Below are 13512 nucleotides of genomic sequence, written 5' to 3' on the forward strand. Positions count from 1 at the left end.
TTTTTTTTTTTTAAAAAGAAACTACAAAGCCTTCTGTTAACTTAACACTGAAACCACGTAATAATGGAATTCAACTTAAATCAACTCAAAAAAGAAAAAGATAATATTCTGCACAACTTTCAGAGGTTAGTGTTCCCTTTTTAACCTTGTATGAAACTAACATTACTTCAAAACCAGTCATCTAAACGGTACAAATATCAAGCTGTAGCTATGGAACTTCTATAATACGATTCAGGATCGGATATAGAGAGAGATATAGATCCCTACCTAAATGTTCTACACTTTTCTAGTTGACATACATGCAGCATCTCTAGCAACCGCACTTGTGAGCAATGGCAACTTCGTGACTCACCATTTTTGATAAAGGAGAGATGAGTAACAATGGGCAAAAAATGGTGCATCTGTTTATATTCTGGGATACGGCCACAACCTTAACTCCCATGTCAAAACTTAAGAACTTGGCTAAGGCAAAATTAGGCCACGTCTACGAGTCCAACATCTCATCTTGTATTTCGTTTGGGGCTATGAGACCTGGGATTGAAAGCATCCGTTGCCGCTCTTTTTCCCTCTGTACAGCAGCCTCTTCCGCATAGAGATCTTTATTGTCCTGCAGAAAATACAACTAAAACAATCAGCTCGTTCATTGAAGCAAACCACAGAAAACTCCACCATTGATAGCATAGATCTATCTACGAGCTTGTAAGCTAAGAAGGTTTGTTCATTTTCCTCTTTCTAAGCTTTTACCTGAGCTGAAAATTCTTTTGATTGCACAAGAAAATCCCGTATGTGATTCTTAAATGTTGGCAAATCATTTCTCGACTCAAATAGTCCATTCACTAATTGAGTGACCTGAAATCCGCATAGATCAGATTATATCAACTCGATAGATAAAAGAATTATCTGAACCAATTATTTACCTCAGCTGCAGTCATGTTGGGGAATGATGTAGTAAGAAGTTTTATTGTGTATTCACGAACAAACATTTCATTATTTGGATACTGAAATGGAACCGTAGCAGCATCCCACAAAGGCTCAGTCAATAAACCATTCTCAACCTGAGAACAATTTGTTAAGTAAGATAAAACTGATCCAAAGTTGGAGCAATCAAGGCCAAGTACGATACTTAACCAGGCAGAACAGCTGCTGTAAAATCAAGACATGCAACTTGAAGCCAGGTTTGTGAAATGTGTCTGTCAAGACGGCAAATATTTCTTGCTCAATTGTCAAAAAGTAGGTTCGATAGAACTGGTTACAAAATTCAGAAGCCTGCCAAGTTACCAAAACCGAAAACTCAGCATCTGGTTCATAAATCAACACACTAATCAAATATGCAAAAAGTAGAACATTGTCAAACCTGAAAGTTTCTCAGCATCTCCAATAGAAGATTTAAACCAGTTTCTGCAATATTCCTCTCTGTATGCCGAAATGCCCAAATGATTGAATCCATAACTAGCTTTAGTTGCTGATGCAAATGCATGAAAAACAAAAACCAGTAATTAACAATTGACATGAAACTCTTTCAAAAGTTTAGACCGAAAAAGAAATTTAAAGAATTATTTCAAGCTTTTAATTATAGGACAGCTATAATTTGATCAGCAAAAAAAAGAAATCATTACTAACCTGACTTGACAACTGAATAAGTGCAGGGAAACAATGAGTAGCAATGGCACGAAGCAATGAAAAGAACTTGAGGCGATGTTCCGGGTAATCTTCAAAATTTTTGGTTATCATCTGCAGGCCATGGCAACAATGAATAATAGGCAAAGCAGCTTAAGAAAAAAACCTGTGTTATTCCGATTCTTCGTTTTCCCAAAAGCATCCATTTCCCACACTATTCAGACATGGGAACCAGGATACAATCTTCCAAATGTAGAAGAGAACTTGAAAAGAAAATTAAGCATACCCATTTCGGACACATACGGGTATCCGACACTCACCCCGAGTCCTAGTAACACATGAACAAACTATAACATTTCAGCTTCAACGGATCATCAGCATCAGACTTTCAGCAAAAATATTATCAAATAATGCCTTTATGGCAGTTAAATGTCAGCACCTAATTCACATGGTAAGGATCCAGAATTTATCATATCTCAAGGAAATGTGAAAACAATCAAGAAAAATTCCACCATTAAGATATAACAGACCATAACTTCTGCGGGACCTTCAGTTTGCTTAGTGACATGCATGCTGCATTTCAGCACCCATTCTTAACATGCTTGCTCCAGTAATTTCTCATGACTTAATACACAGTATCAGAATTCTTTTTAGGGCGCTTTTCCATTTAGTACCAAATCCTAAGCTCTTCCTCCTTTCAGTAACATGCATAAAATAAATATATAAATAAAACTCACCTCCAGCGTGCACTGGAAAACAGCTTCAAATATACGGGGAACATCATCTATCATTGCAGCTTTGTACCTTCATGCAGAAAATACAGGATCAAAATTACAAGAAATGCAAAGATTTGATACTAGAAATGACAACCACCAATGATGCTAACAAGAAATGGAAATACTATACGCCAGTACCAGTGTGATAAACAGACGGTCAATGTTGCTATGTTTTACATAGATACAATGTTGCACTTAGCCTTAAAACAATTAACTATGCAATGGCTTGAAGAGTTTTAGACAAAGGTCACAGCATATGGGAATGAAGCACCAATTTAAAACAAATAAATAAAATAAAACTATTTGGACTAACAAGGAAAAGATAGCTGCTTCAGAGGCAACAGTCTTAGCAAAATTAATGTGTAAAAACAAAAAGTGCTTCCCATACTTCTTGTCATCTGGGCCGTATAATTAAATAAGAAAAACAGACATAAATATGCACTAATCAACAAATACCAAATACATCCTAACCTTTACATCTGAAGGACCAAGAAGTGCTCCATTTATTCAAGAAGTTGCTGATTAGTGTTAAATATCACATTATTGAAAATGGAATACTGTATTAAATGGTTATCATACTTGTTTATTATTGTAGCAAAAAGTGATAAAACTTCAGACTCTCTAGCATCTGGCAAATTCCTAGCATAATCACCAAGAACTGGATCCATCATTGGGGGCACAAATTGTTTCCCAATTTGCGGTTGATCTTCTGCCTTGTCTAAAAATGTCTCAATGAGCTTAAGAGTCTCCCTCTTAACAGATCTGCCTCATAAAGCATAATAAATAAATGAGAGACTATAGGATGAAACAAACAAAGAAAAGGATGTCTATAAAAATTGATCTCACCGTAGAAGTTTCACATAGGATGTTTTTGAAGCAAAGGGTACACCTTCTGCAATACTACTTGATATAAGCTCACTGTACATTCTGTCCAATTTATTGCAGAATCATAAACTATTCATGTTAGCAAAGAAGACAGTTTACAGAATTTCCATGCTCAATTTTGCAATTTGAACAAATGAAATTTACCTGTACACATTGAGCATATCCAGGAATATTAAAGAAATCTGAGATAAGAAATATGTTCCAAGAGAACTGGCCACACTAGTATTTGTCTGCAAGGTGAAGACTCATTCTAAGCCTCACAAAATCCCAATAAGCATTGAATTATAACCACAGGATGCATACATCACAAATATCAAGTCTGCAAGGAAAGAATAGCTCTCATCCACCACCTAAGAATCCATCAACAGATGCATGGGCATAAATAATTAATTTATCATAGCAATTGAGAATCCTCCCCTCCACATAAATAACAAGCTTTTGAGCGAACTACCCTTTTAATTTCTATTTTTTATTTTGTCAATACAATAGAACCAGATAAAAGTAAACATGCTTATTTTTCAGCTTAAGGCAGATACCTGCCAACCATGTGAAAAAATAATATGTTCCATAAAGTTCAACAAAAGAAATAAAAAATAAACACTTCATATTAGAATCAGAATACCTGCAGTATGTTCAGCACAGTCCTTATCACATCCTGATCTTTAAGGAAGTCAACACTTTGACGTGCCTGCCCTATAATTTCACCCCATTTCTGCATAACAAGCAGCATCTTCAGAATCAAACTACCAGCACAACCTCACCACATTTGCATGCAATGACAGACACATGCACATATACGAGCAAACAAAAAAGGTAACCTTATGTCTATCAATAACAAACCTGGTTGGGAAGTGCCATCAGTCTCTGCAAGTATTCATCCCTCTTATGGGGATCAGATTCTGCTTGAATCATATGACCAACCTAAAATTTAAAATTAAGAAAAACACAAAAAGGAGAATTGAGCTCATTCAGCAACAGATTAGACATGCAAAGATCTGGACAGTAGAGGCATTGAAAAGAGACATACAGATTCATAAAAGGAATGAATCTGATGAGGCTCTAGATCAGCAACTGTTGTTGCAAGAGCAGACAGAAGTTCAGAAACAAATGGTTCATTTTCTCCAACCTGAATTAACAAGATACAGTTCATCAATATAACAGGTTCCGACATGCATGCATGCACGTGCACAGATAAGATATTATAACCATAAGAGGCAAAACGCCGAAGTAGATGATACCTGAACAATCACAAATTTTCGCTTGCATTTCTGAACAATTTTCAAGAATGTGTCACAGGCCATATCCTGACACAGCCAGCTTGTTATATTAGGACATTATAGTATGAATAACAGCCATAATATTGTCTTATCATCATCAGAAGCAAAGTCATAACATAATGATATGATCATTAACGAAATTAGATAAAAGGCAATTCTGAACTTGTTGGTATACTTTCAATTACACTTTGCAAAGCACCATAATAAACAAAAAAAAATATACTACAATGACAAGCACATCGATGATGTTAAGCATACAAATGTTTTCACCATAGAACCATTGGATCAAAAATTTCAAAAGATAAAAGTTGTTCCGTTTTACAATTAGTTTACCTGTAATCCAGGATGTGTCTCATGCATGAACTCAAACAGCTTATTGACAACAGTTTTCAGGAACTTCTTTTCGCCATAGAATTATTTGATCAAACATTTCAGAAGATAAAAATGATTTGTTTTTAGTTTACCTGAACTCCAGGATGTGTTTCGTGCATGAACTCAAACAACTTATTCACAACAGTTTTCAGGAACTTCCAGTGAGCCCTTAAAAACCTTGGATACTGTCCAACAACATACCTGGAATAAAACCAATAACAAACATTAAATTAATACAAGCAATTTTAAAATATAGCAAGAAGAAAACAAGCAGCAAATAAGTTCCTTCAGGATCCCCAATTCACCAATAAGCACATGGCATACTAAAGATGACCAAAAATAGTCATGCCATCCATATAAAACCCAGGTTTTAAAAGAAAAGTAGATGCTTGAAAAGGTATAGATTCCAGAGAGAAATCAACAGGACAGTCTACAGATACCCTTGAAATTATATATCTTACATTATGTTACTAGCAATAACAGCTTTATTGTCTTTCCCTTTAGTGATTTCACACAAATTCAGCAAATCACGAATGACCATCACCAAAAACCTATTTTCCTGCCATGAACACCAAAATTTTAACATATATCAGAATTATGCATACAAGGAGGGGACAGCAACTGATGCAAGTAAATGCATGTCACTGATCACATTGTGTCTAATGGTCAACATTTCTTGGTGTAAAGGATACCTGCTCTTCCATCATGGAACCAGAAATGGATCCTATTGCCCAACATAATGTGTTCAAATTGTTCCAAGTCCAATCCTCACCACTCAATTGCTTGCTCAATTTCTTTAGCATCTGCATTACATAGACAACAAAACAAATCCAAATTTAATTGAATAATTTAACATCTCCCATGAACTTCAAAAAAGAATAAATAATAGAAAATAGCTAATAAATAAGATCCCTAGATGGTAAACTAAGCTCCAAGACTAAACTATAGTGGAATCCTTCATTCTCCCTACGTTCTCAAAATTGGAGAGATGGCTTCTTTTTTATCTGATGCACAAAGGGGCAGACTGCGGCGCGAAAAAATTTTACATTCCTTGCTCAGGCTCAAATCAGGCCAACCCACTAACCCATTTCACTATTTTAAAAAAGTAAATATATTAAAAGATATTTTATATTAGTATTTATATATTTTTATAGGTATATTTAGATAAAATAATGTTTATTATTATTCATTTGAGCTGGGTAGGCATGAATTCATAAATACCTTATCCAAGGCCTCACCCATATGGGGCAGGCAGGTAGCCTGGACCTTTACAGCTCTATATTGTTTTTTGTTTTTGTTTTTTTTATAGAATCCATATTGTTGTTTAGGGAAGATATAGAGAAAAAAAAAGTTTCATTTTGATTCATGACCAAATACACTCCAAGCTTCAGGAGAATTAGGTCGGAAAGCAGTACATAACATCATTTAACTTTATGAAAACAGAAAATTTAAATGTCTCAGAGGACTATACCTGCTTTTCAGTATCCTCGTGATCTAGGTGAGACAAATAGATCAAAGTCTCCCTCATGATCTGCAATATTTAACTTCATTAACAACAGAATACGGGAAGAGAAAAACTAAATTTTCACATATATAAGACAATAACAAAACACAAGCTAATACTGTAAAAGCTGTTGGCATAAAGCTTTGACGTGTTTGCTCTACATATCAACTCCAACATATTGTTCTGAAGATAGAAGAGTTCCATTTACAGGCATCTTTATACAAGATAAAAGCACCTAGTAGATATCTTTACAGGTGAAGTATACAAATCATTGCAAGAAGAAAAAAAAAACTTTTCTTAAGAAGAAAGCCGCAAACTATCATTCAATCCAGTTGGCCACAATCAGCCAGTACCATTTCAGGGGAGTAAAAGATTAAGCACTTGTAAATGGGAATTATATGTCATGAAAGTTAGTCATTTAGATTAAGCATCACAGACTACATTTGAGATCTATCACCTTATATTGAACAAGAACATCATTATCTTTCATTGTCTCTCGAACAATGTTGCCATTTTCATCTTCAACTATCAGAACCTCCTCAGGCTTAGCCATACGACAGATCATAAGCATTCTTAACTTTGACATTGTACCAGCATAAAGTCGGCGTCGTTGCAGAAGCTGGGCACAAAGGCCATCAACAATACCAGGAAGCAAAGACACCTGTCAGACTCAATTCATTAAAATAAATGACTGACCCTTCTGCAGTAATCAGATACTAGCAGAGTGCTGTCTAGAATTAACAATAACAATTTCATATCAATCTCCACAGAAGATAGAAAAGATTTACAGAGAGAGAGGTCTTATCTAACAAGTCATCCATCTAAACATGCAAAAATATGTAGTCCAACATGATTTTTTTCTTTCACTTCCTAATATATATCATTGCTGGATTTGACACCAATTATGTCTAGCTGGCATACTCTCAGACAGAAACCAGAGAAGAAAAGGAGAAAGATGCCACCAAAAAAGTGGCAAAAAGAAGAGTTACAAGGCACGATGCACATGATAACACTTGCGCTATAATGAAGATTTGCAGTACTTTTTCTGAATTCCCACTATTTCAAAATAAATGAAAAGGTAACATAAATAATCCGGGTACCTGCAGTCCCATCATGTTTGCAGTTACAGCAGGATTGTCCATGTTATGATGTGAGTCAAATAGCTCCAAGATCAAGGAGTTCCAATAGTCCAGGCAAACCTATTTAACCAGATAATCAGCAAAGTAATACTTCAGAAACCAAGTTCCAAAAGGTTAAAAACGGAACAAGCAGATACAACAAAATTTACAAATAAAGGATATTGAATTGCCATGGTACCTTAAAGACCTCTGTGTCATCCACATAAGATATGTTGATAAGATATTCCAGACCCATTAACAGCGCAGAAATATTTTCTTGTGAAGACTCTAGCACCCGAATGTGAAACTAAAAACAAAGAATAATTTTAGTAACACAATTTATCAAAAAATAAACTGCAACTAGTTCAAAACATTTTAAGCTTGATCAATCCAATATTTAACATATGATTAATCACAAAAGAAAAAAGCCAATCTTAAAAATCATCCATTAGAATTACAATATTTGCATCATTCTTTGCATCAAAATGCATATAGGCACCCATAAACCAACTCAGGCACAGAAATTGGTGGGTGCTAAACTATTACCAATGATCAACCATCTTTCGCCTTATGACAAAAAGGAGCCTCGTTCATTTCATAGGCAGCTTACCTTGTAGAATGAAGTGAAGAACAGTGCCAAATTCTGAATGAATGCCTGGTGTAAAAACATTAAAACAATAATTAGAGGGGAGGGGGGAGAGGAATTCATTAGACAAATTTCAGGTGTACCAAAATGTATACCTGTTCCTCACTGCTTCCATGTGCATAAGCCTCAGGGATGTTTGTAGTTGGTGGCAAAATAGTCTAAAAACACCCCAGAAAGTACCCACATATTAACCAGTGAACAAAGGGAAAAAGAGAAAAAACACGATGAAGAAAAGCAACATCAAATCTATATATCAACTTAACAAAAAAAATTTAAAATCTGGAATTTAAGCTCTAAGTGCAAATCTCAATGAACTTATAAAGCACATGCTGACACACCTGCAGCTGGACCATGAATATATTGTACATCTTAACATACTGCACATTATAATAGTCCCCAAAGTTTAGGGATGCAACCTGCAATAAACCAAAATATAAAATAAAGCTCCACCCTCTTAGAGTGACAACAATATAACTTTATTCATTTAAGAAAATCTTATTAAACAATACCTCTGTTAAACATTGGAGTGTGAGATTCCGAGATGATGGCACAGGGAAAAACTTTAGGAGAGTTTCCAACTGTAAGATATGTAAATACAGCATGAGAGGAGAAACAAATGACAATAAAAAATATGAACAACTTCATCAAAAGAGTAGTACGCGTGACATACTGACAGCTAAGTCATTTGAGAATCCGGAATTACTAACCAAAGTTGATTCAAAAATATAGCCCAGAGGAATCCAGGAAAGAAACGCATGCAAGGTGGATAGTGTAGCCCGTATAAGCTCTATTCTCTGAGAAGCTGATAGCACGTATAAGCATAACTCATGAATGAGTTGAAACTCACTGTAGAAAACAAATACAACACTTAGAAAAATGGATTGCACAAAAAATAAACCATGCTTGATAAAACTATCATCAGCAAGACCTTGACTTGCTTAATACAGACCAGCAAGGTGAATACAAGAATTGATAATAGAATCTTAAGGAGAGACCTTCAGGCCTCAACCTACTTTTTTTCCTACCAACAATAATGACATTCACAAGAGTAGAGTTCATTTAACAATTTTTTACATGTAGATTAGAAAATATATATCAGGATATACAGCTTAGAGGAAGAAGACAAGCTTGATATTTAGAGGGCAGGGGGGTCATTTTGGCCCTGTTCATTTTCAAACCAGTTTTACGCTTAAAATTGACATCCACAAAAGTCAATTCCTAATACTTCAAAAAAAAAAAAAAAACAATTGTTTCACCTGTTCAGCGATTGTTTAAGCTCTTTGATTTTCTGTTGAGTCATTTCACCTCTTGAGAAATCAAAAACTTCTTCGCTTAGAAGCTAACCACAGAAAAGCTCATATTACCATCCAGATTCTGCAACCAATTTTACCAAGAAAAAATCCTAATACAAAACTTACTTTCAGTATTGCCATGCAATTTTCGCATATTGTTTCACTAGTTTTCGCAGCTGCAACAAGATCAGGAATGAAGCTTTGCCATCTAGCAGGCCAATCATGCTTTAAGATCTGTACATCCAGTACGCATATATTGTTTTAGACAGCATTTAGACTAAAAGGTTAATATTTGTGAAACCTTAAAATGAGAAATTCGTAGAAACATATCAGTAGGGTAACCATGAAGAATATGGAAAGAATACTTTGATGTCATAACTAGTAAACATTGTCATTGGTAAAAGAATTAAATAAAAGAATAAAAGGGCAGTCGGATAAAGCCCCGACAGAGGACCTCCTAATTTGTTACAAACTCAATGAAATCTAAAACAAGCTTGTCTTCTTTTAAGAAGTATATTTTTTGAGGCAGATAAGTTATACCTGAACCAGTATGATATTAAGCTTGTTGACATACAGCCTTTCTGCTCGGAAGGAGGCCTCGTTACTTGACAACTAGAGCAGGACATTTCAGGATGATAACACAAAGAGAGAAGAATTAAAATGGAACGAAAGGTACAAATTTTTCAGATTCCTCAGTCCTAAAGAGAAACAGCAATTAAGAAATATTTTACCTGGACAATGACTTCAGAAATGTAATTTTTCATTCCATCTCGCTGCTCAACAGGCAACGCATTCCACCTATACTTGATAACACCTTCAAGAACCTGTAGGCAAAGCACAAGAAAAGCTCCCCAAAATCATCACTAATTTGCAATACTCTAGTCATTTGTTAGAAAAAGTTCTTGCAAACTATCAATCAACTAGCCAACTACAAGAGCAATGGCAAACTATAGGTACAAACACCACCAGACAACATATGGATGTCAACTAGAGCTCCCTTGGGCCAGTTTGATGTACTTGTTATTATAGATCATAGAGAAAACAGTCGTTTTGACTGACCTGCAAGGCAAAGAATTTGGTATTCAGGCTCTTTGTCTGCTGCAGGATGTGCACAACTTGAAGCCACATATCTGGATTATTTTGCAGATATCGTAAGATCTGATCTGCAGTTGCTCTCTGTGAAGTTATGTAGAATTAAGGAAAAAATTGTCAACAAATAATGGGAAGACCAAGCCAGACATAACTATAGGTGAATGAAGCATGTCACATATGAAAAATACAATGGGACGTAAAATTCCGGATATATGTTAGTAGAAACCATCTGACAAACCATTCACTTTTATCAATAGTGCAACCAAAAAGACTGATAATGTTTGAGCAACAAGGTGGAATAAGAAGTATACCGAAATGTAAATGAGATGCTAGACTTAGGATTCTTAGGCTAGACTTGGGACTTTTCTTTACCTCTGTTTCAAGAGGGTATAGAATAGACTTAAGGTTGTTAATTTGTTAGGAAACATTAATATTTAAAGGTCTTTTGCTCAAAAAACCAGGGTACCACATAAACAACTTTGATCGAAAAGCACATTTAACTACTCAGTTTAACTTCAAAAAGGTTGTCGAAAACATTTAACACACAACAGAAAATTTAACTGCAGAACAAAGTTTTGATATGACCACTTGCCAGTTTCTAGAAAAATGTTTATCACCACTATGAAATCTTAAGACTTAACAGAACTTGCTTATACCTAGAATTTATCATGGCCAGCAACCTACAGAATTAAGGTCATAGCCAGTCAGCTCTTTCTACAAAGCATGAACAAGTAGCAACCAAATTAAAAAATGCATCCAACTACAAAGAACCCAAAGCAGAATTTTTTTGTAAAAAAAAAAAAGGAAAAAAGAGGAATAAATCATATAAACTTGGCTCATTTGATATATAGCATAAAAGAGGAAAGAAAATAAATGATAAGAGAAAGTGAAATAAATTAAACGAAATTCGACTTTTCTTTTGTTGTATAGTCCTGAAAATTTAAAGCTCCTATCCATCCCATCAATGAACTAACAATAAACAACCCAATATTTGGTTTCATTTTTCTCCAACTCTATTAATATTCAGAGAGATTCGAAAGATTGGTCAAGGGAAGAGAAACATAAGAGACAAGTCGTTTTCTTTTTACATTTATCATAGTTATATCAAACAGAAGGACTAAAACCCAAAATAAGGCCAAAAGCTTACCATGTTCTGAACCATAAATCATATCAGCTAAAAACCTTCAACCTTCATTTTTTCCAATAGTTGAACAAGAATTCTAACAAGTTTTCTTAGTTCTAATTTATATGCACATGTAAAATTCAAAAAGGCCTAATTGAATGCCAATTTTTTACTTCTGCAATCATATGCCACTTCCCAAAAGCAAGGTTCATTCACTGAAAGCTCTCCCATCCCCACACTCGCCGCATTTTCTCACATAATCCGGAAAACCAGAAAGAAAATTAAAGTTCTCCCTATTAAACCCTAGAAATTCGAAAAAAAATCCTCCACACTTCCCGGAACTTATCTCCAATTTGAAGTAAAATGCCCAGCTATATTAAAGCCTATCAACCAAAATCTCCAACACTCTTCCTTTACTTTCTAGGAAACCAATCAGAAAACCAGTCTCAACTAAAAACACATTCAAACACTCATTTCCAGTCAAAGAGTGAAGCAAAGGAAACAGAAAAAAGAAAGTAAATGGACAGAAAATATCTTTTAAAAAAACGAACCTCTTCTTTAGATCCGGTGCCATAAAAAGCTGCAACCGTAGCATCAAGTAATGGTACATCAATCGGCTGACTCAAATCCTTAAGCCTCTCAGCCGCCATATTTTTTAAAAAATAGATAAATAGAATAAATGAACTCCCCTCTCTTTCTCTCGCACTTCACTTCCCCAAAAAAACAAATAAACCCCAACACTACGATCTCTTCCACCAGAAATGTCAACAAAAACCCTATAAACTGTACGCACCAAACCCTACAGCGATAAAAGTGACAACAAATAAAAACGAAAAAGAAAACGAGAGAATCTTCTAGAGAAAAAAAAAAGAGGAGGGTTTTGGGTTTTGCTGAGAATGAAGGAAATAATTGAAGGACTGGTAAAAATTTATATGTGATTTTAGAGAGTGTGAATTGTTTGTTTTGTGAAAAAAAAAGGGGGGGGTGGCAGCTTAAAATCGAAGCAGAAAGTAACGAGGGAGAGAACCAAGGGAGCGTTGAAGAATGTTTGAAACGTTATTTTTTCTTTATATTTTCGCTTTTGGCTTTTTTGCAGAAGGGTTAATATATCATTTAATACTTAAATTTGACTTTAATGTTCAATTTAATACCTAATTTTGTTTGCAAGATTTTATTTAGTACCTAAATGAGGGAAAATATTATATAAAACAGAAATGTCACGTCACCCTATATTCCTTACTAATTATTTAATGTTATTTCTAATTATTTAATGTTATTTTTGTATTTTTTCATATTATTGACACATCATTTTAATAATTTTTAACTTAAACTTTGATTCATGGTCTAGGGTCAAATGTCCAAAGTTTTAGGATCTAAGGTTTAAGTTTAAAAATTACTAAAATGATGTGTTAATAACGAGAAAAAGATGCTGAAATAGCATTAAATAATTGGTAAAAGAAATAGAATGATGTGATGTTTGTGTTTCATATAATCTTTTCACTCAGACAAATCAACTATATAATGAATATTTGACACAAGTGCTCTATTAAAAAAACATAAGAAATTAATTGAAACAAAAATAATTAAAATATCAAATTAAACATTAGAATTAAATTTGAGCATTTAATTAGGATAAAATTTTGAAATATAAAATTGAAAAGGGCCAAAATCAAGATTAAAATTAAACTCAAGTATCAATTTGAATTAAAAATAATTTAAGTACCGAACTGAAAATTAAGGGTGAAATAGTATATTAACCCCTTTTTAAGAATATGAAGAACGAGGGTGCAATACAATGGATTGTGGTTGG

The 13512-nt window shown here is 34.4% G+C and overlaps 1 protein-coding gene across 1 annotated transcript; it reads right to left on the bottom strand.

Moving 5' to 3' along the window:
* Positions 1 to 132: 132 nt before the first annotated feature.
* LOC108469839 (protein EXPORTIN 1A-like) lies at positions 133 to 12765 on the bottom strand. Its single transcript, XM_017770900.2, has 32 exons — positions 12254 to 12765; positions 10547 to 10663; positions 10219 to 10311; positions 10028 to 10099; positions 9614 to 9721; positions 9452 to 9534; positions 8903 to 9041; positions 8705 to 8773; positions 8534 to 8611; positions 8291 to 8353; positions 8160 to 8204; positions 7749 to 7856; positions 7532 to 7630; positions 6889 to 7092; positions 6399 to 6458; positions 5620 to 5730; positions 5389 to 5486; positions 5020 to 5128; positions 4517 to 4582; positions 4306 to 4404; positions 4119 to 4199; positions 3901 to 3990; positions 3423 to 3508; positions 3240 to 3320; positions 2973 to 3155; positions 2355 to 2421; positions 1621 to 1731; positions 1355 to 1462; positions 1129 to 1266; positions 918 to 1055; positions 745 to 849; positions 133 to 607 (listed from the first exon to the last, which is right to left on the bottom strand). Exons 1-32 carry the CDS (start codon positions 12350 to 12352, stop codon positions 485 to 487), a joined length of 3231 nt encoding a protein of 1076 aa, XP_017626389.1. The 5' UTR covers positions 12353 to 12765; the 3' UTR covers positions 133 to 484.
* Between the last annotated feature and the right edge of the window lie 747 nt (positions 12766 to 13512).

The sequence above is a fragment of the Gossypium arboreum genome, chromosome 8 (assembly GCF_025698485.1).
Source record: "Gossypium arboreum isolate Shixiya-1 chromosome 8, ASM2569848v2, whole genome shotgun sequence".
Taxonomy (NCBI): domain Eukaryota; kingdom Viridiplantae; phylum Streptophyta; class Magnoliopsida; order Malvales; family Malvaceae; genus Gossypium; species Gossypium arboreum.